We start from the raw sequence: 23,753 nt of genomic DNA, 5'->3' as shown, positions 1-23,753 counted from the left end.
GCCGTGGGTCCACATTTCAGATATTACGTCATATCAGACGCAAATCTGGATCAGCTCCGTTGTTCCCCCGTTTTTAGAGATTTGGGTATGGAGGAAAAGAGAGGGTTTTATTTTCTGACGCTGCGTGAGTTCCCCGACACACCGGGGACACATCTTTATGTATAAAAGAAATCAAAAAGTGCATTTTGCATGATAGGTCCCCTTTAATGTCTACAGGCAGAAGTACCACGCCATCATTGCTCATGTGTTGTTTCCTCCCTCTAGATTCCCCCTCAACAGCAGATGCCAAACTTCGCAGACAAAATCAAAGACAAGTCCATCGACCTGCAGAACTACGGCCTGCGCTCCGACCTCTACAACAAGAAAAATTTCAAGGTCAGCATGCTACTAGCTTTAGAACCTGTTAAAAGTTATAAATTGTTCTAAGTTTGACTTATTTTGAAAGGTCGTGGAATGATTTCTTAAAAGTGAGTTAATTAAAAAAAGCTTAAACGGATATTCATATCCATTATCTTGGAGGTTATTTTGCTACTTTACTTCAAATTCCTGCAAATACATGTTCTTGTCCTAATATCTATATTAATGTGATTTTGCTGTTGTTGTTCCTCACAGGGTAAAACTACCAACTCCACCAGGGATTGGACCGAGCAGGAGACTCTTCTGCTGCTGGAGGTGAGTCTCAAAGACATCAGAGACGAAAGTAAGCTACAATAATATTCTGAATTGTAAATACGACTGCTGAGCGCTGAAACTTCCTCCAATCAGCTGTCATGAATACTTATGGATATTAAAGATGGTTATTTTACTTGCTTGTCGTCACCTATTTCCCTTTTCTATTTTATTTATTTTCTCACCTACTTTTCCTTCATATTCCTCCTTCTTTAAACTCTTTTTTTAAGCCCCTATATTTCATTTATTCTTTTTTTTTTTTTTTTGACTTTTTGGTTTTCTCACCTTTACATTTAAATTCCCCTCTTTTCCACAGTACATAAAAGTCCATCCTCTGTTTCCTTACGACCCTTTAATCTATGTTTCTGTCCTCCTTCTCCTGCAAACCTCCTATAAATATCGTATACTGACCAGATATAAAGACTGACATTCCCCCCCCCCCCACTCCTTCCAGGCCCTGGAGATGTTCAAGGACGACTGGAACAAAGTGTCAGAGCACATCGGGTCGCGCACCCAGGACGAGTGTATCCTGCACTTCCTGCGGCTGCCCATCGAGGATCCGTACATGGAGAGCACCGAGGCCTCTCTGGGCCCTCTGGCCTACCAGCCCATCCCCTTCAGCCAGTCTGGAAACCCCGTCATGAGCACCGTGGCCTTCCTCGCCTCCGTGGTGGACCCCCGGGTGGCGTCTGCTGCAGCCAAGGCAGCGCTAGGTGAGAACTGATGGGGGTGGAGGATAAAGCTGCTGAGTCACATCTTTGAAATGTGTTTTGAGCTCTGCAAAGTAGATATTTATGAACTTTCTTTGGATATCTATTGTTAATATGTGCAAATGTGTATATATAAATAATATTAGCATGCGATGAAACTGATAGATAACTATTTTTTGACAGTTGCTTCCCAAAGTTCAACCATTTTAAGTCGTACCAAATTACTAATTTATAGTCCTAAAATTAAAGTAACTGAAAGCCTAAAAAAAATCTCTGGATGGAAATGGTGGCAGCAGTCACTCACTCTGTTGCTCAACTGCATTAACTGTGTTCATCACAGCTGGTACATGTGGAGCTAATTTCAGTTGATTTAAATACTGCTAGTAGATATTTAATCATTTTATTTGATTGATTTTTTTCTATTCGTTGATTTAGATCTACAGATGCACGTACAATAATTATAATAAAAAAACAATTGTAAATCACAAAAATTAGAATTTTCAACGCTGTAAACTTAAAAAATTGAAAATGTTTAATTTCTAAATACATTGACTAAAAAATAAACAATATCTTAATACAATCCTTTATAGATAATGAAGTCTTACAAATGCAAGATAGTAATTGTACCCATTGGGTGTCAAACTCAAATACACAGTGGGCCAAAATAAAAAAATGGGTGCTAGTCGAGGGCCGGACTGGTTCAATGTTTATTGCAAAACTTATTGAAATGAACTTAATGCACATATTAAACCTGGAACTAACAAAGCTTAAATTATTGCCTATAAAAACATTAAATAATCAGTTTCATTCATTTCTTATGGCTCTATCTGCAGCTTTTCCCCGAGTCATTTCTTATGATTACATTTTCCCACAGGCCAACAACAGCTTCAAAAAAACTATTTCCCTCAAAGAACAAACCAAACATGCCCTGTTGTCTCAAGAAACAATGTGCAGAAGGAAACATCCATTAAACTCAGGTTACTGCTCGGTGATGCTAGTTCAGATACTTGGCATCTCATCTTGGGTGCAAGGTCATCAATGTTTGGGCTCAGGCTCTGAGCTGAGGAGACCCTCAGGATGGAGTGAAGGTGTGCGTGCAATGTACCGGCGGGCCAGATCTAATACTGATTAGAAATTATCCTGCGGGCCGAAATTAAATCCACCACGGGTCTGATTTGGCCCCCGGGCCTTGAGTTTGACACATGTGCTTTAGGTATTCAAAATATGGGGGAATACCAAGTGGGATTATTTAGACCAATTTTGCAATCGTGATTCTTAATTAGATATTTTGCCTTTATCAAACATTGCGCTGTACTGTGAATTGGATATTGCACTAATCCATATTGTGATTACAACTAATTGTCCTTTTCTCATACCCATATTAGAATAGAGTAGAATATATCTTGTCATCATACAAAGTACAATGAAATACCTTTGGCAACTCTCACTGCAGTAAAAAATAGACGATTAAAGTCAGTTTTGAAGTTTGATTTAATAAACATGCTCTCTGTGTGCAGAGGAGTTCTCTCGTGTGCGTGAGGAGGTCCCGGCTGAGCTGGTGGAGGCTCACGTGAAGAAGGTGCAGGAGGCGGCCCGCAACACCGGGAAGGTGGACCCCGCCTTCGGCCTGGAGAGCAGCGGCATCGCCGGCACCGCCCCCGAGGAACCGGAGAAGTCCGGTGAGCAGAACCTGACGAGTGTGGAAAACTAGAAGCACGAGTTCGTTTTTTTTAAACTAAATGAAATATGTGTAAATATTGTGTCGCCTGTAGTCAAAGGTTAAAGAAGCACCTTATTACGTTCCCCTTTTGTTTGTTTGTTTGTTTGTTTGTTTGTTTGTTTGTTCACCATGTGTCCATTGTAAGGCGCTATACAAATTGAATCTATTATTACTTCATTCTAAAAATAATCTGCTAAAAGGGAAAGTCATGCAATCAAAATCGTACGAAAGTATTGGCATCAAAATATACTTAAAGTACCAAAAGTAAAAGTGCTCGTTAAGCGTAACGGCCCTTTTTGTTTTTTCAGTTTATTTTCTTAGATTTATATTTTAGTTAGTAAAGCTATCTAAAAAAACGTAGTCCAGGAGAAAGTACGATATTTCCTCCAAACTGCAGTAGTTACCTCAAAATGTTACATGAGTGTAATGCTTTCCGAGTCTTGAAACGTATCATTTAGTTTTATTCATTTGCAATTGATTACTATTTATGTGTTGTAACGTATGTAGCCACAGGAGGGCAGCAGATAGTAGCAGTAGAAGTATTAGTGTCTGTGTGTGTGTGCATGTTCGAGGAGTGGAAAGCATCTCTTTATCCTCCCATCTTTGTTTGTTTCCTCCATCTTGGAATAGAATAGACCGTCTTTTTCCCCCCTAAATATGATGGAAGATGATTTGACATTTGTAGGCGATACACATGTCAGCTTTCACCAGCAGGGGGTCAGTGACACACTAACATTGGTGTGTGTTTTTGCACCAGTGGATTAAAACAACAGCGGCAGAGGTGGGGGAGGGGGGAAACTGGGTCATCACACACTAACATGTGCCTCTCTCTCTCTCTCTCTCTCTCTCTCTCTCTCTCTCTCTCTCTCTCTCTCTCTCCCTCTCTCCCTCAGTGCTTTCTTGAATTATTTCACTCGCCCTCTCTTTCGATCTTTTGATCTTTTCCTCCTCTCCCTTCTCCTCCACACACACATATTCTCTCACACACCTCTCACATTTGCTCAACCTGAGTTAAAGCCCTCCTGAGCCACAGTTACAATCAATAGCTTAAATGTGTAGAGTGGCCTGAAGCATCTGACCGACACACACATCCCAGAAATCAATATTCAAACACTTAACACACGCTCAAGTGCACCGTGACATAGTTCAACACTCAACTGTAAACATGTATTTGTGTGTGTCTGTGTGTGTGCGCGCAAATGCTTCACAACCTTTCCTGCTCTCAAAAAATAGTTCTAACCTTAATTTTCTCTCCTGAGTTTCTTCACTTCAACACGATTTATTTGCGGGTCTTACCCTCTATAAATCTATAAATGCATTTTAAATCAAACTGGATGATAAAGCACTGCTGCCCCATTCTGTTAGTCGTATACAATTGTTTTATTAATCTGTAATTTCTTTGTCTAAATATGCATGTGTTAACGCAATCTGATCCTTATCATTAGGCGCGTTCACACCGCAGTACTTTTCCCACTTTAGTTCCGATATAGTTCTGAAATGTCGCGTTCACACCAAAAAGAGCCGGAACTAAAATGAGTTCATGAGAACCTTTTTACCCCCTTTTCCGTCCCTGCTAGAGAACAGGGACTTTCGTGGGAGAAAAAGGTTCCTATGTCTGATTGGCTGGGCAGATTGCAAACCACGCCCCGTAAAACTCCCAAAAAGTTTTGTGAAGCCGCCATTTTATTATCCTTGCATTAGCATTATTAGCATTACGGCCCGTCCACACAGCAGCGTTAAAAAAATCTTCCAACGCTTCTCTGCCCATTGACTTTGAATGCAGGACGTCACTTTGCCTCGCTTTTCGCCGAACTGCATTGTGGGGAAGCAAAGCGAAGATTTCCAGGATTTTCAGAATTCAAAAGTTGAGCAATGTTCAACTTTTGAAGCTGAGGTGGAAGCGTCAGCCAATCAAATCCCGTTTATGCAAATCTGACAGTACAAGCGCTAGCCAATCAAATCGCGTGCAAGCTGGGAGAGACATACCGCAGTTCATTTTCTATATTCCTGAAAATGGAGGAGAAATTAGTTATTGCTGTAGCAAATCACCCGGTTCTTTATGACCAGTCGCTAATAACTTACCGGGATACAAACCGGAGGAACCAGGCATGGAGGGAGGTGGCAGAGACAGAGGGGGAAACTGGTAGTTTTTCACCTGTTTGGGGATTTTATATCCAGTTTACTTCGTTTTAACATTGCTATTGCTTTGTATGTCGGGGGCGGGAGATTCATGTGATTGGTTGTTGGTCGCGTTGCTTGCAAAAAATCCCCAAGCTTTCAGACACGCCCACCTCCAAGATTTTTTTAAAGCTGCTGTGTGGACGGGCCCGTTAGCAATCGCCCAGCGCAGAAACACAGAGAGACTAATTTATGGCAACACAAAAGAAAACATGGGAGCGGTGGAGATGAGGAGGTGTCGGCGTTCTGGCGATTTACTCGGAAGGCTTCAGTAGAAGCTGCTGGGAGTCCCAGCAGCTTCTACTGAAGCCACTCCCCAACTCCGGGGACTTCCGGCCGGGGACTCCGGGTGGCAGTATACGCTGTGAAGTTGTTTGCGGCCTGCCAGTAAACCCAAAGCAGAAGAAGAAGTGACGTCAACGACTTCATTTGCCTAATCCTCCCCCAGGAACTTATTCCGGTGTGAACGTGATCTGTACTCAGTTCATCAGAACTAAAGAGTTCTGATGAACCTTTGTGGGAAAAGTACTGCGGTGTGAAAGCGCCTCTTGCTCTTGCTCTTGGTTTTAAGTAGCAGCATTATAAGCTACAAAAAGAAAAAAAATCTGGACCCTTTTTTGATCGGTTTTAGTCTGACATGTGTCTCAATTCTCCTCTACTCTTGCAGAAACCCCAGAGCCAGAGAAGATGGACGCTGACACAGACTCCCAGCAGGCCGATAAGGTAAGCTTTGTTTGTGTTTTTACATGTGTACTAAAGACAATCAGTTTGGTTTGCATTTGAGAGTGAATCACATGACGGTAACCTCTGCTAATAAGTACTCAAAGCATTCAGTATATAGACCATTTCTTATTCTCAACATGAAAACAAAAACTTCCACTCATCTGTCACTGAGCACTTTCTACCCTGTCTGTGGCACTCTGTCTGTAGCCCATATCAAATGCATAAATGTTTTAAAACTGTCCCAAAATATAAAGTTTCCTTTCCCAAAGAGAAAGGCTGAACAACTTCCTAATGCATTTTCGGTTTTAAACCTTTCTCCTACTCTGTTTCTAAAAGTACACTTTTTTATTTTTATTCGACTTTACTTGGTTCAGAAAGGCCAATCTGCTAAATGTAATAACATTTGTTTTTGTCTACGATCACATTGTCCCAGCTTTGCAGAGCAGTTTGTTAATAGCTTCCTCATTAGCATCCATGAACTAGTGTCCGACTCTTTCTAAATCGCGGCGTTTGTCGTTCAAAAAGTTGAAAGGATCGCGATACGACACATATTTCCATGCCACCTGATTAGAACGGCATTTACCAGCTATTACTTCATTCTTCCATGTTGTTAAGTCACTATTAATTACTTTATATACAGGGGTGCACATAACTAGTACGCATGCGAGGCAAACATCTGACATGCGTAACGTCACTTGTGTCACAACGTGCCTTTGCGTACCGACGGACTTGTGAAGCTTTTCAAGTAGGCGCTTAGATCACTGGACGACAGAGTTGATCGCCGTGTGCACAGACAGGGCTGCTGTTAACGTTGGTGTGTTTAGAAAACCCCCCCCCCAAACACTGTCTCCTGGTACTCGTCTGATTGGTCGGGACACGTAACATGAACGTGCCGGGTGGCGCGTCCCGTGGGTTAGATGGAGGGAAATAACTCTCAGAATAACGTTATTAGCACATTATTACAACTTGAGGAACGAATGGGCTATAAAAGTGTTCATACTGGGTAGTTTATTTAGTTTAAAAAAAATTATCCAACGATTTACAGACCACTCTTTCCCCATGTAAGTCAATGGGAAAAAGTGTTTCTGGGCCTGGCAACCAAACGGAAGTGTAGTACCGCCGTTTGGCCACCACGAATATTTTCATCTGAGTCCGGCGCACTTCCTGGGGGCTTGATACCGATAGCAGCACCGTTTGTCCAGCGGCTTAACAGTATACCGATAGCGTCCAATCAGGTACCGGTATTGACTTAGTACCGGTTCTCCCAGTTTTCATGCAACAAAAAATCTCACTTTATCTTTTTTCAAACACAATTTTAAGTCTATTTTCTTTTTCCTGTGGCATCGACACGGCCACTTATCGTCTGTTCTGTTTCCTCCTCCTCCTTCAGGCGGAGTTGAAGGACGAGGCGGAGAAGCCCAGCGAGTCTGCGGAGAAGAGCGACAAGACCGATGCCGCGGACAAGGTGAAGAAGGAGGGGTCCGAGTCGTCGGAGCGCGAGGAGGAGAGTGAAGAGGGAGGGGATGCCAAGGCGGCTCCAGCAGGTAACACGGAGAATCAGGATCAAATGCTCAAATAAATCCACAAGCTTCTAGTGCATCGATGTATGGGGGAGGATGTGTTTTTGCAGTTATCATTAGTTCCCTGACAGAACACCCTGATATTTCGTGTCCCGTAGAACTAATTAGCCACAAACATTCTTTGGGAACCTAAAGTGCTAGAATGCTGACTCATTTCTAGGTCTTGGCCCCCCTCCATGATCTCGTAAATAAGGCTGCAACTAACTATTCATTTAAATATCGATTCATAATGCAGATTACATGGTTTCAAGCTACTATCTTGTCCAATTATCAAGAAATTATTCAAAGAAATTGTCAGTAATGCTATTACATACTTTAATGTGTTCGACCAACAGTCCATCTAAAGATATTTCGTTTACTGCGACATTTGACACAAAAAAACAGCATAAGTTTTGAAAAAATGTCTTTAACAATTACCGGTAATAGATTTGAATAAAATATTTAGTTTAAATGTGTCAATTAAGACAACTAATCAACTCTACTTGTAATATACGAGAGACGGGTCCAGAGTGCAGAAGGTTTTTCTTGTTTAATTTAAAGTAGTCGTTAAGTCGCTGTCTCCCTCCCTGTCAGACAAAGACAAAGAGGAGTCCATGGAGACGTCGTCCTCGGAGCCGGAGAAGGAGAAGGAGGAGAAGGCAGTTACTGACGAGGTCGAGGAGAAGAGGAAGAAACTGGAGCACGACATCGGAGAGGGGAACATCGCCACCGCGGCTGCTGCTGCTCTGGCATCTGCTGCCACCAAGGCCAAGGTGAGATTACAGGAGTGCTGACTCAGCAAACACACATCTGACTCACCCAGAGTTCACCTTGTTGTCATGTTCAAAACTTGCGCTGAAAAATGTATCTTATTTTATGTTGCAATAAATAGTGGTGAATATATTTTTTATTTATTTTTAAGAAAGCGTTTAAATGGAGTATATTTATTTAAATTCTTCAAAAAAGAGTGAGAGGAAATGCTGTTCTCATAATTGTGTTGGCCTCCTTTTTAATTTACTACGGTTATCTTAGTATATATTAGGGCTGTCCCGAACACCATTTTTCGGGCTCCGGATATTTGGTAGTAATCAGCAGCGAATATTCGGCGCGCACGTTTTTATCATGTGTAACGTTACGGTTTACGGCGGATAAAGCAGCTTCGTCATGGCAACTGGACAACAACTAAGCTAAGCTACTACTTACAGCATTCAGGTGACTTTTCATAGTTGTTCTGTCCAGGTTTCCGTTACCGGTCAACATGTCCGTTAAAGTTGAAGTCTTCCGGCTAAAATGAGAAAAGTGCCGGTCAAAGGTCTTCTTTGTTATTTATTGAGCTTTAAAATAAATTGATATGATTCAATATTAAACAAACTCATTATAGTAGATTAACTACATTATTCAAAAGTGTTCAGTAACTTACAATAACACGGATAAACGGAACGCTCTCTCCCTCTCCTGACAGCCCGTCAGTATCATGCAGCTGGCCGATCAGTAATGAGTGACCCGACAGTAAAACTAAACATATCTATAACTAGTTACGGTAGTTTGAGAGGTAATTAAAATATCTACGTGTGATATTCTAACCTGAAGTGTGTTTTGTTCCGCTCACCGCTGCAGGGGATTCGTCAGCAGCAGCTGATCCCTCTCTCCCGTCAGATTAGACTTCACTCGTGTTTATGTCCATATCGATCAGATCCAGATATTGAAAGCGATGTCAGGCACCCAAGCTGAGATTGTATATATTTCAGAATTTTAACAGTTCAATTAAAAAGTATAAAGATAGTATAAGGATGTGGCAATTTGCCTTTATTGATTTCATACATTTAGGAAAAACGTGTAACGAAATTGAAAACCGAAAGCCAAAGACCGAATATTAATAGGATGTGGGAAATGTGTAAAGAAAGCCTTTCAACGTAGTACATTTATTTAATTCCTGAGATTAACTTCATGATATAATATTTTAATAATGTGAGATATCAAAGTGTTGCACATTAGAATAGATATAATTTACAGACCCAAATAGGAAAATGGTTTAGTTACAGCAGCATGTGAACAAGATGTGCACATGAGTTTAAAATAGACAAACTATAAATATGTATATTTCAACAGTACAAGATGAAAATCTAAAGAATGCACAATAAAATGTATACAGAAATGGTTAAAACTCACTCTTATAGACCAATTTATTTATCTTTAAAAAAATATTTGTATTGAAGACGCATAGAAAATACATTTGGTACATTGATAGGTTAGATTGAACAGATCAAAGCTACTAGTGATCAGCTTAGTCTCTACTATTGTACATCAATTGACAAACCATACATAGATGATCTTCACTTGAAGGCGTACAATAAGGCCAATTTATTTTTAAAAATATAAACAAAAAGGACGCTCTGTAGATTTCAAAATGGTTGTTTTTTTCTAATATTTACGTTTCAATGCATCGAGGCAGTGCGAGTACCATATGTGCAAATTGTTAAGGGAGTGAATCAGATCCTGACGGTTGGTGTTGTTCTTCCTCGCAGCACTTGGCGGCGGTGGAGGAGAGGAAGATCAAGTCCCTGGTGGCTCTGCTGGTGGAGACGCAGATGAAGAAGCTGGAGATCAAGCTGAGGCACTTCGAGGAGCTGGAGACCATCATGGACCGCGAGAAAGAGGCTGTGAGTTTGAACAAAAGCAGCTTACATATAACAAGTGTTGAATTGGAGATTAAATGCGGATGATATCGGCCAACTTTGACCCTGTGCTGCTGCTCAAGCATTAACATTTCACCACTACACACTTAGTTAGGGCTCTCAGCTACGGTTATTAATAATGAAGGAGAGCTGTTAAAGAGGCAGTCGGCTCAAGTAGGACCTCTCACTAAATGTAAGTGTAAAAATGTATATGTTGGGGCTTAATCCAACGACATTTACCTTAAAGAGGCTCTATTATCCTGAGATATCCTGTTGTAATGGTTTCTGTGTATGTAAATGGTTTGCAAAGTCTAACATCCCTCTGGAGATTAGCATCATATGTCCCCTTTTAACCTGTTCAACCCGGAGGCCCCCTTAACATTTAAAAACCTATTCATGTGTCATACCCACTTAACGGGAAGAAACTCGGCTAACTGACGATACGAACCATTTTTACCGAAACAAAACACAAGTCTCACAAGAAGCCTCTAAATTAGCCCTGAGCGGAAAAATGCTAACGCACTTAGCACAGAACTCTAGGTATAAATACCCTTATTGCATATCGGATCTGCACAAACAAGATATCGATTAGCAAACTGAGATCCACAGATTCTAGAGGTATAAGTATCATCACTGAGCGATCAGAACTCGCGAAACAAACGCAGGCATCACAACACGGAGCTTTACGGAGCAAACACGGGACATTGTCTTACCTATGCTGTTGTTCTGGTCAAAAGTTGTGTTCAATGGCATTAAAACGCTGCTGAAGGTTAATCCATAGGTTAATCCAATGTGTCTGAAATGATTACTGATAATCCATCATCATGTTTATGTCAATAACGGAGTTTTCATATATAGTTGCTATGAGAGCTACTGGCTCAGGGCTTAACAGGTTAATTAAACCACAGATTTCTGTTACTATCCAAAACCGACCTTCTGTCACCCAGTTGCAAGCAGAAGGTAAACATCTGGAGTTCATTGGTAAATGTTGGCTACTGAACAAGTGGCTTTTTAAATGAGTCTAAATCTTCCTCAGTAATTCAAGAGGAGACACCGAATGGCTTCTATTGTGAAGGATGTGAATCGAGAAGAAACATTTTCCAGAGCACAGCTACTGTTTATAGACGGGCAGCTGAAACTGTTGCCTACCTCTTCAGCGTGAATAAATAGCTCTCAGCTGTGTGTGTGTGTGTGTGTGTGTGTGTGTGTGTGTGTGTGTGTGTGTGTGTGTGTGTGTGTGTGTGTGTGTGTGTGTGTGTGTGTGTGTGTGTGTGTGTGTGTGTGTGTGTGTGTGTGTGTGTGTGTGTGTGTGTGTGTGTGTGTGTGTGTGTGTGTGTGTCCGTCCTGCCAGGGGACACTCCCTGGAGACGCCAGTGAGAGTGTAAAACTGTGTTCTCATCGTGGAGGAGGCATTGGGAGTGCAGCCCAGTTTCACAGCTGTAAATAGTGCATGAAAAGGATTCTGGTTCACATAAGCTTTCCAAAGACTAGAGAGAAATCAAACCTGTGCTGCTGCCATGCTGTAAAACACGGGATCAGAACGGAATAGAAAAAGGACACAGGACGGTGTTACACTGAGTCTTCACATGCACCAGTTCCTCCGACGCCACTGAAGTGTGCAACGGTGCAGGATACTGTCGTTGAGCTTTATATAACCGATAGAAGCTGACACAACACTTTTGTTTTTATATGTCCACTTTCTAAGATTATTGAACATGACAGAAGGTCAGGGAAACCTTTCAGACTTTCTTTTACATTCTGTAATGGAGGGAGCTTTTGGGTTTTAGCCTTTGCAGAACATTCAAATACAAAAAAAGCTGCTTTGTTTGGCTAAGGAAACCCAGTAGGGGTGTAACGGTTCACAAACATCTCGGTTCGGTACGCACCTCGGTTTTTAGGTCACGGTTCTGTACAGCAGAAAAAATGATCACAAAACATAAAATATATATATATTTTTTATTATTATTAAACTATAAATATTCACTCAAATAAATACACAATAAAATAAACATTAAGGTGCAGCATTTCGATGAACTGAAATAATCTGTATTTGAACTGTACTGTGCTAGTGCCTAAGCAGCCAGTTTGACATTAGGACTTGCTTGTCATTGTATTTTCATGTTTTTTTTTAAAGAAAGATGAACTTGTCCACATTAATTGCTGAAAGAGCAGATCTGCTGGCACTAACAATGTCTCCTGCTGTGGAGAACACCCTCTCTAGGGACAGAGGTAGCAGATACAGCCAGGTAGCGCTTTGCTAACATGGCAACATAAGGAGATTTGGCGTTTGTAATAGCTTTTTGCGAGTGGTGGAGGCTTAAATGCTAGTTGGAGTTGGGTTTGCACTTCAGTCTTTTTTCTTTTGGTACCGGTGATATTCACGTTCGGGTGATGCCTTTTCAAATGAGTGTGCAAGTTTGATGTATTGCCAGCCGCGTAACCAATGTTAGTTGAACGATGCCGACAAACAGCTTTGGTTCGGTCCACCTGTCTTTGTCCGTCATCCTTGTACGTAACTGTGAAACCAAAATTTTCCCAAACCGGAGACTTCAATGATGCTGGAGGATTTTCGAGCTCAACTTTATCTGCGTTCACCATTTCGACAGTTCCTCAAATGACTGACTACATTTGAACGCACCTGAGATTACTTCCAAAAAGTTTCACGTTCTCAATTTTTTACGCTAAACGTTATATTCGTTCGGTACACGAAGGGCCCATACCGAATATTTTCCATACGTAAACCGTTCCACCCCTAAAACCCAGTGATCCTCTCATGGATTCTGGAGGGTCAACACCCACTCCCCTCTACACATCTTTAACATGTATCTTTAATTGCGTTCTTTATCAATGCTGTACATTTATCATGTTGCTTATTCTGTGCACATGACATCTATTCCATGTCTATCCATCTGACCACAAATCAGTTTCTTTTGCTGAGGTTTTTAATCAATTTCTTACTTAAATGTTGTTATTCCTAATCTGAGTCGAGGGTCCCATCACAGATGGTGTTATACTCTACAGATGGTAAAGCCCCTTGAGACAAATATGTAATTTGTGAATTTGGGCTCCATAAATACACTTGACTTCACTCCCCAGCAAACGTTAGAGAGCAGAATGTTATTCTTGGTGTTGGTAAGAAATAAAGCTCTTAATTGAGTCGTCTTTCTCAACGTTTCCTCCTCTCTCTCCTCACAGTTGGAGCTCCAGCGACAGCAGCTGCTCACCGAGCGCCAGGCCTTCCACATGGAGCAGCTCAAATACGCCGAGATGAAGGCGAGGCAGCAGATGGAGCAGCAGCAGGCGGCCGCGGCTGCTGCTGCTGCTGCCCAGGCTCAAGGGCAGGGGCAGGCTCCTGGATCTGGACCCCCTCCATCAGGCATGCACCCCGGAGGGCCCCTGCCTCACCACGGGTCACCGATGACCCACCATGGAGTGGCTCCTCCTGGGGCTGTCATGCACTCCGGCTACCCCTCCATGGGACACCACCAAATGGGCCCCCACCACCCGGGACAGACAGGTGAGAGACAGACGGAGCAGGGGGCCACTGTTCCTGCTTTTAGAGAGTATCAGAATGAGGTTTATCACCAAGTAGGTCGACACGTACGAGGAAGTTGACTTGGTGTCATGGTGACTACATAAAAGTAAAACAAAAATTGAAAACACAGACAGAGAATTTGAAAAATAATAAAAAATATAACAGTGTTAACATAGAAATGGAATAAAATATGGAATAAAAATCAGCAGTAATCAAAAAGAAAACGGGTGTTGTTGTACATTGGGTAATCTGAGGGATTTCAGCTTGTTTTATTTAATTCTCTTAGCTTTTTAATAATAGTTTTTAACATGTATTTAAATGTTATTTCATGTGTTTCTTAATGTGTCGTCAGTTTCATTCAGTTCAATATGACATTTGATTAAAAGCAGGACATATGGATTTTAATCTGAGTGATAGGGAAGTTACAGTGAACTATATCCATTTTAGCTTGCTTTTATATTATTCTTTTGGCTTTTTAATAATAGTTTTTAACATGTATTTAAATGTCCTTTTATGTGTTTCTTAATGTGTTGTCAGATCAAAAAGACATTCAGTTTAATATGAAAAAACATTTAAAAACAACAGAGTTGAAGTGCTGTACATCAATAAATATATGAAAAGCAGCATAAATACATTTAGACAAAACTGATCAAATAAACTAAGGTAAAAACACGAGACAATAAAAACCCTACTTCCAGCCACAAACTGAAAAGGCCAAAAAGCTTTCTGCCATTGTTTCTTAATGTTTGAAAAGATCTTTTGAATCTCAGTTACACAAAAATCGGAGCACTCTGGGTTTCCCCCTCTATCATTCAGTCTAAAATACTTGCATTAAAACAGAAAGTATATATCAAATATATATGTTTGGGCTTAATCCAATTACATGTAGCCTTCGAGAGGCTCCTTTTGGGGTTATCTCTTCTCTGTAGTGGGTTATATAGGTTTCTGTTCATGGAAATCAGGGGTGTCAAACTATTTCATCTCGGGCCACATTAGCATCATGGTTGCACACAAAGGGCCAGTTTTATATATAAGACTATATAAAAATACATATATAAATATTGAATATATATAAATTAATGTATTATATTACATGATTGCCTCTGCATTGGATGATTATCGGATAGGGTATAACTTCATAATTAACTACGTCTGAAAGCAGAAGTCTAGGGCCAATGATTGCAAGTCTCTTCAGTGAGAATGTCAAAATGATTTAAAAAGTGAAAATTAAAAAAAATAAGTGATATTTTAAAAAAACGTCAGATTCTGAGGAAAAAGGCACATTTGAGATGCATTGTGGGACATGTAGTTTATGGGCAACGTGTTTCTGTAAATCGGCATGTAACCGTATAATCAGAATCAGAATACCTTTATTAGTCCCACAGAGGGGAAATTTGAAGCGTTACAGCAGGAAAGAGCCACAGACAGCTTAGTGTTGCATATCTTACATGCGTTAAAAAAGTACTAAGTTATAATATAATAAAGAATATGCTGATAAAAAGTTACATAATTTTCAAAAATACAGATAAAAAACAAATCGAATCTACAAATCAAATCCTGTAGCAGTTCTTAGGATTAAGCAGCCCGGTATATATTACAGTTATTAAAGATAAAACATAATATATTCTTTGCAAGCTCTTGCGGGGCCGCATAAAAGGAAGTCACGGGCCGGCTTTGGCCCCCGGGCCTCGAGTTTGACACCCCTGGGTTAAATGGCCTCTAAAGCCTAAAATCCCTGTGAAAATGAGCAATCGGAGCACTCTGGATTTTCCCCTCTATCACTCACTCTAAAATACTTCATTCAAACAGAAAGAGGATTTATTTGTGACCAGTAAAGAAAGGAGAAACAACGAAACCCTTTGTTGTTCCTCACCTCTGCCTAAAGGGGATTTCAAAAAGGAACTTCTCCACATGTCTGAATCGTCACCTCTATATGTTCAGGACCGATGGGCCCCAGCCAGCCGATCCCGGGCCGTATGATGCCCGGCCCGCCCTCTGCCGGCCCCCCCCCCGGCGGCATGCCTCCCATGATGCCCCCACGCCACCCTGGAGCTCCCAACGGCATGTGTGAGTGCAAATCCCCCTCTTTCACACTTTGTTTGTGCAGTCTGCATGTTTACACATATCGGCATGTATGTTTGTGTACGTCAGATTTAGATGATTTGCTTTGAGATGTTGTTTTTTCCCATTTAATTCACCCAAAACAGAATCATTTAAAAAGCACGGGGTCTATATAAAACCCACCACAGACAGCTTCGGAAAAAATAAGAAGGCTTCTGGGAATCTAAACACTATGGTGACACAAACACTGACAGCTGGTATTTACTTTCAGCTGCAGCTAAGCGTTTGTGTCATGTCTCTTCTACATTAACATGTGTCCCCTCTTCTTCATGTCTCTTCTACATCAACATGTGTCCCCTCTTCTTCATGTCTCTTCTACATCAACATGTGTCCCCTCTTCTTCATGTCTCTTCTACATCAACATGTGTCCCCTCTTCTTCATGTCTCTTCTACATCAACATGTGTCCCCTCTTCTTCATGTCTCTTCTACATCAACATGTGTCCCCTCTTCTTCATGTCTCTTCTACATCAACATGTGTCCCCTCTTCTTCATGTCTCCTCTACATCAACATGTGTCCCCTCTTCTTCATGTCTCTTCTTCATCAACATGTGTCCCCTCTTCTTCATGTCTCTTCTACATCAACATGTGTCCCCTCTTCTTCATGTCTCTTCTACATCAACATGTGTCCCCTCTTCTTCATGTCTCTTCTACATCAACATGTGTCCCCTCTTCTTCATGTCTCTTCTACATCAACATGTGTCCCCTCTTCTCCATGTCTCTTCTACATCAACATGTGTCCCCTCTTCTTCATGTCTCTTCTACATCAAAATGTGTCCCCTCTTCTTCATGTCTCTTCTACATCAACATGTGTCCCCTCTTCTTCATGTCTCTTCTACATCAACATGTGTCCCCTCTTCTTCATGTCTCTTCTACATCAACATGTGTCCCCTCTTCTTCATGTCTCTTCTACATCAACATGTGTCCCCTCTTCTTCATGTCTCTTCTACATCAACATGTGTCCCCTCTTCTTCATGTCTCTTCTACATCAACATGTGTCCCCTCTTCTTCATGTCTCTTCTACATCAACATGTGTCCCCTCTTCTTCATGTCTCTTCTACATCAACATGTGTCCCCTCTTCTTCATGTCTCTTCTACATCAACATGTGTCCCCTCTTCTTCATGTCTCTTCTTCATCAACATGTGTCCCCTCTTCTTCATGTCTCTTCTACATCAACATGTGTCCCCTCTTCTCCATGTCTCTTCTACATCAACATGTGTCCCCTCTTCTCCATGTCTCTTCTACATCAACATGTGTCCCCTCTTCTTCATGTCTCTTCTACATCAACATGTGTCCCCTCTTCTTCATGTCTTTTCTACATCAACATGTGTCCCCTCTTCTTCATGTCTCTTCTACATCAACATGTGTCCCCTCTTCTCCATGTCTCTTCTACATCAACATGTGTCCCCTCTTCTTCATGTCTCTTCTACATCAACATGTGTCCCCTCTTCTTCATGTCTCTTCTACATCAACATGTGTCCCCTCTTCTTCATGTCTCTTCTACATCAACATGTGTCCCCTCTTCTTCATGTCTCTTCTACATCAACATGTGTCCCCTCTTCTTCATGTCTCTTCTACATCAACATGTGTCCCCTCTTCTTCATGTCTCTTCTACATCAACATGTGTCCCCTCTTCTTCATGTCTCTTCTACATCAACATGTGTCCCCTCTTCTTCATGTCTCTTCTACATCAACATGTGTCCCCTCTTCTCCATGTCTCTTCTACATCAACATGTCTCCCCTCTTCTCCATGTCTCTTCTACATCAACATGTGTCCCCTCTTCTCCATGTCTCTTCTACATCAACATGTGTCCCCTCTTCTTCATGTCTCTTCTACATCAACATGTGTCCCCTCTTCTTCATGTCTCTTCTACATCAACATGTGTCCCCTCTTCTTCATGTCTCTTCTACATCAACATGTTTCCCCTCTTCTTCATGTCTCTTCTACATCAACATGTGTCCCCTCTTCTTCATGTCTCTTCTACATCAACATGTGTCCCCTCTTCTTCATGTCTCTTCTACATCAACATGTGTCCCCTCTTCTTCATGTCTCTTCTACATCAACATGTGTCCCCTCTTCTTCATGTCTCTTCTACATCAACATGTGTCCCCTCTTCTTCATGTCTCTTCTACATCAACATGTGTCCCCTCTGTGGAAAGAGACTCTGAAAGTTTCAGGAACAAAGATTCTCTCTCTTTTTGATCCATTTCTATAAAAACCTGTCTGAAAATGAGCTGATCAGATTTTGGCCACTTTATGATGTCATAACGATGTTTTGTCTTGTGTAACCATTAGCCAATCAGCAACCAAGGTAACCCCCCCCCCCCTTATCACCTGAATCTCCTCCTAGAGCACCATTGTGTTCTTTGTAACCAAATGTCTCTCAGAGGGGCGTGGGGAGGGGCTCCTTATTTTCATCTACAGTAACAGACAGAGAATCAGCACTTTGGAAACAGGGCTGAAACAGAGGGGATTATGGGTAATGCTGCAATGATCTGTTTGGTGTTTCAGCCAATCAGAGACAGGCTCTGGATATATCAGAGACCTGTAATATATTGATGAAAAACAGTTTAATAGGAGAACTTTAAGCGTAAGAGAAAGTTTGCTTATGCTAAACCAAAGTATGAATATTAAACAGCTGGAGTTGGAAAATGTTGTTTAACCGCTCGGCAGAATTAATTCTTCAGACTTTATTGAACATTTGAAGTAAATCTGTTCAGGCCAACATTTCCCCTTGTTTTTTAATCACAATACATGTTAAATATTCAAAATAAACCAGCTGGTTGAGACATATTCTTTGAATGTAAATGAATTCAAAATTCCAATTGTTACATATAGATAATTAATCTGCAAGATCAATAACCTAATATTCCTGCACCACTTATTGTTATTATTATTATTATTATTATTATTACCTTGGGCCCGCCTTCAGAGATCAAAAGCCCACCCACAGATTTAGACCTGCCGCCCGGTCTTTCCTCAGTTTGGAAACCGCTGTCCCTTGGAAACCATCTTGGTTTTCCCTTCACCCTTTTTATAAATCGCTTCTTCCTCTCCTGATCTAAAAACTCCACATTTTCTGTTTTCCAGACCCCGGCCCCCCCTCTACACAGCCTGAGGCGGTCCCTTTGGTGCCTGTGGGTCCTCCAGCGCCCACCAGCGGACGGGTGGCTGACAACTAAGACCTACACACACACACACACACACACACACACACACACACACACACACACACACACACACACACACACACACACACACACACACACACACACACACACACACACACACACACACACACACACACACACACACACACACATAAAACTATCTCGTAACATCTTTTTGATGGCCTTTGCTACTGGCTCGCCATATTTCCCTCAAAGCGACAATACATTTGATTACAGGACACACACACACACTCAGGGTTCAGTGGCAAGGGTAACCCTATATTCACACACACACACACACACACACACACACACACACACACACACACACACACACACACACACCCAGAGTTCCTCTCAGGGCACAGTGGCAAGGGTAGTCTAGTAATAAACACTGTTTTCTGCTCGGATGGAGACTGGAGAGAATGAGTGTGTACAGAAAAAGTGTATTTCCTTTTTTTCTTTCCTTTTTAATGTTTTAAATCACACTGTAACCCCCTCCTGTTTCTTAACACACACACTTCTTCGTGTCTGGTGCCTCTTTTTACAAGCTGAACACTAGGGGGAGCTAGAGAGAGACATGCAGGGGTGTGTGTGTGTGTGTGTGCTCTCAGAGCTGTAACACACACAGGCAGGAGGCTTAGCAGCACGTAAAGATATCTATGAATAAAACACACACACACACAGGTGTGACCCAGCCTGCTCTTGTCTTGTCGAGTATCTACCTCTTGCCCCTCTTTTAGTGATACACTGAAGTTCTATGTGTGTCTGTGAATGTGTGTTCAAGTGTTTCATGGCAGAGCAAAATACATTTTTAAGTCTTTCGCCACAAAAATGAATATCTAAAATAAAGTTGTCTTTTTTGAATCTGTTGTAAAAGGTACATCGCTGTTCCTTGACCCAAACAAATATGGCTACTGGACATATTTGTCCCAACTGGGTGCAGGCTGAATATGATTACATTGTTTGTCTAATTTTTGACAAACAAAAAGTGTCTCCTGTCTGAATTTAAATAGGAAATGATTGGCTGCACATCTTTATTATTTTCTAAACCAAAACCATCTCTGATTTCTTTCAGTTTGGCTCTCAACACAAAGCCTAATAACTATTTATGATAATGCTAATCTATAACAATCTGTCAGAGCAGCTGACCAGGTTTTAGCAAATGTTACTCAAGCGGAAGTAAACAAAGCCTCGTTGGGGTCTATTTTAGCAGCAGATTAGAATCATTCAGTCGGTACTTAGATGTTGGATTTAATCAAAAATAACTGTTTATGGTGATAAAAAAACATGTCACCTGTTCTATAATGTGGCCTTTTGTTGTGTAAAGCAAAGAGATGTATACAAGGAAGAATCAATTTATGGTTGCGGATTTGTTGAAGATAATATAAAAAACGTTAAAATCAAAATACACAAACCGAGACGCCATAATAGGAAAGACAGAGAAAAACTGTATTTATCCTTCTGCCACACAAACACACACAGAAATGTAAGCTAAGCTGAGGCTCACACTGGAGGCTACACACACACCGACTCGACCTGACCCTGCCACAAAGCACTGGACCATCACACACACACACATGCATTAAAACACACTTAAAAAGAGAGGTAGACGCTGTGATGCGGCTCGACTGAAACAGCGCGTTGGGCTTCTAGATGTTTCTTAGGTGCTGATACTGTAGCGATTAACCCCCCCCCCCCTCCTCTTCATCCTCCCCTTCCTCTTCTGCTCACACTCTCCTAATGCCTAGTGCTGCCTACCTCGCTAACCCCACCTCTCACACACACACACTTCCATGCACAGCCATTTTTGCTTTCTAGCCACTAGCAACAGGAAGCAATATCCTCATTCCTGTGTATCATCGTAAGCGATCATGATTCCACGTTTTAGTTTTCAATTCTGTTACTGATGAGGGTTAACTAAATACAAAAAGTGCATAAACAACGAGGACAACCACCAAATGTGTATTTAAGGAGCTTTAATCGAGTAGCAGAGCGACAGAACTGAATTAGTCTGGTCCATTTTGAGGTTTTTCAAGCAAAAAGTAACAAATCCTAAAATGTTGTTGGACAAAACATATTTTAGTTTCGGACTGTTTGTCTTGGCAAAATAGACATTTGGAGAAACCAGCATGATTCCTGACTTTGTATTGCCTGAAATGTAGAGAGAATAATCTGCCATATTCCGTTTGTCAAGAGATTTAATATCATGACAAGCAGATATTTGGTATATTCTCACCACAAGATCCAATAGTGCTAATCTTAATTGTGTTGCAGAATATTCATCAGCAGTCCTGGTATTTTCACTGTTTGAATTTCCATTTCTTTCTGCGTATTTATCTACTTTTTGTCAATTTTGGGTTACATTTTTTATCTGAAAGTTAATGTTAAAAACAGCAGAAGGAATCAGTAACCATGAAAATCAATAAGTAGCTGATCTGCAGCTTTGGTCATATTCCTCTGCAGATCAGGATGCCCCAGGGATCATGGAAATCCTTAAAATGCTCAAAATTGAACAATCACAATTCCATGACGACTGTTGAGCAATCCAAAGATCAAGAACGGCTTTTAAAGGAACATGGGGTTGGATTTTTGTAAACCAATAGACAGAAAATAACTTTTAATAAAACAGAATCTGAACTCGAGTGGCTCTCCTCTTCTACTTAACATGGCGTTCTGCAGGTTGATAAGAAGCTCCAAAAAGGTTGTGTTTGATTGGAAGTCGTGACTAAAACCACTCCTCTCCCTTCTTCGCTAGCACCGTTAGCATCTCTGCTACCTCTTCCTCGTTTGTCCGCTAGCTACCTCTTCTAGAAATCTTCCTCTCGCTCTCTGCTACCTCTCTGCGCATCCCTTCTCTACCTCTCCTTTCTTTTTGTACCTTCCCTGCCCACATGACTGCTGCATCACTGACTGTTGCCCTCTTTCTTGTCTGCTGGAGGATTAAGACACACTCTCATTCGACTCCTTTCCCATTCAGCATCTTATCCAGGCTTGTTATGTAATGTCACTTAAATATGACGGAAATCCTCCCCCCACCCACCCCCAACATATATTATCCTTATCGATACTCTTTTGTGTTAATGGTAATGTATTTTTAACGAAGAAAGTTTTGTGTAGATGGAAGTTATCTTTGTTCTTTGGAAGTTTGTAGCATATGTTGTTTTTTTTTCTTTTGTATGGGGTCTGTTGGTACTTGGACCTAGACACTGAATAAACTGTTTTGTATGAGATTGATGTCCCGATTTCTTTCTTTTTAATACATTTCCCTTCCATAAGCCAGGCTGAATCCCACACTCTTACCTTTTCCTACGAGGGAGAAGTGGAAGCTTGTTGTATTTTGTTTTTAACAGGTTTCGTACGGTCATTCAAAACCTGGAAAAGTCAGGGAAATTCAAAATGCAAATTCCAGACCCTGGGAAAGTTATGGTTATTGGATTTTTCCCAAAGTTTTGGAAAAGTCATGGAAATGTAACTAAAGCTGCATCAAATATAATTTATATTTTAGCTAATCGCCAAAATAGTAATACTATAATAATGATAATACATACTTTATAGTAATGAAACGTAAAATGGCATTTAACTGACGAGGTGTTTCGCTGGTGAGAGATTTGAGTTGCTTTAGTGAGAAGCTAGTAAGCCTACTATTTGATTTGTTTTAGATAGGACCAACATGTTTCATATGCAGACCTTATTTTCCTGTTCCATGTTCAAATAAACCATTTTCAGTGGTACCGCTGCGAAGAGTAATATTTTTGGTCATGGAAAATCAGGTAAAGGTCATTGAAAAGTCATTGAAAATCATTGGTAAAAAAGTGTATGAACCCTGTTTTAAAGGCTGGTCCAGGTTAAGGAAACATATTTGTTGGTTCACAAACTGACTTCGAGCCACTGCATTACATTTGAGCACATAAATTGCCTCGTGCTGCTAAAGAAAACCTGCACTAACAACTCGTGGGACATTAACACAAAATAAAAGGGTACAATATAAGCTTTTACAAACAGCTTGTGTGCCCAAATCCAAATGGAAAAAGGTTTTGCACACTCTTTCAACATTTAAAGCTGACTTTAAAGGGTCCCTGTTGCGATATTTTCAGGTTCATATTTGTATTTCGTGCCTCTGTTTCCATAGTTTAATGTTCAAAAAGCTCTTTATTTTTCTCATACTGCCTCTGCACCTCTTTTCACCCTCTGTCTGAAACCAGAGCCCAGTCTGCTCTGATTGGTTAGCTGGCCGGCTCTGTTGTGATTTGTCAACCACTTAGAGATTTTAGCCTTTGTAGACCATTAACAAACCTATACAGGAAAGGGATAACCCCAAAAAGCATAAAAAGGCCCTTTTTTAAATATATACATACAGGGCCTTCCCTCCCTACAGGCCGAGGGGGGGCAGGGGCCTGATCTCACAATGTCGCTTGGGGCCCCACGTTGGTCAGGGACGGCCCTGTATACATGCAATCAATAATGTACTTGTAATAGTATTCCTACATGTTGTTTAGCTGGTTCTATTTCACCGCTGGTCTGGAGTATGAGAGCAGGATTAACTCAAACTATATTTATTCAACTCTTAAAATATAAAAAGGAAACGTCATGTTTGAGTATTATAGTGCCGTAAAAACACAGATGGATCGAGTAAATGGTGAAAACGGTAATCTGGGGATGAAGGTTGTTTCTGTGTTTTCCCCTTTTGTGG

At 41.1% G+C, this 23,753-nt stretch overlaps 1 protein-coding gene across 2 annotated transcripts in view; it reads left to right on the top strand.

Moving 5' to 3' along the window:
- smarcc1a (SWI/SNF related BAF chromatin remodeling complex subunit C1a) overlaps positions 1-22,293 on the top strand; it is a 38,857-nt gene extending 16,564 nt beyond the window's left edge. For both annotated transcript variants that reach the window (XM_079691462.1, XM_079691461.1), the window contains exons 18-28: positions 265-375; positions 613-672; positions 1,124-1,382; positions 2,897-3,058; positions 5,945-6,000; positions 7,391-7,544; positions 8,154-8,332; positions 10,085-10,219; positions 13,430-13,751; positions 15,711-15,836; positions 18,981-22,293. In XM_079691462.1, the coding sequence (XP_079547588.1) occupies positions 265-375; positions 613-672; positions 1,124-1,382; positions 2,897-3,058; positions 5,945-6,000; positions 7,391-7,544; positions 8,154-8,332; positions 10,085-10,219; positions 13,430-13,751; positions 15,711-15,836; positions 18,981-19,072 (1,656 nt within the window). In that variant the 3' untranslated portion in view covers positions 19,073-22,293. The remainder of the gene's footprint in view (positions 1-264; positions 376-612; positions 673-1,123; positions 1,383-2,896; positions 3,059-5,944; positions 6,001-7,390; positions 7,545-8,153; positions 8,333-10,084; positions 10,220-13,429; positions 13,752-15,710; positions 15,837-18,980) is intronic.
- Positions 22,294-23,753: the final 1,460 nt, after the last annotated feature.

This window comes from Notothenia rossii, assembly GCF_949606895.1.
Source record: "Notothenia rossii genome assembly, chromosome: 7".
NCBI classification, from domain to species: Eukaryota; Metazoa; Chordata; class Actinopteri; order Perciformes; family Nototheniidae; genus Notothenia; species Notothenia rossii.
Note: the sequence above shows the minus strand (reverse complement) of the source record. Positions and strands in the feature narration are given on the sequence as shown.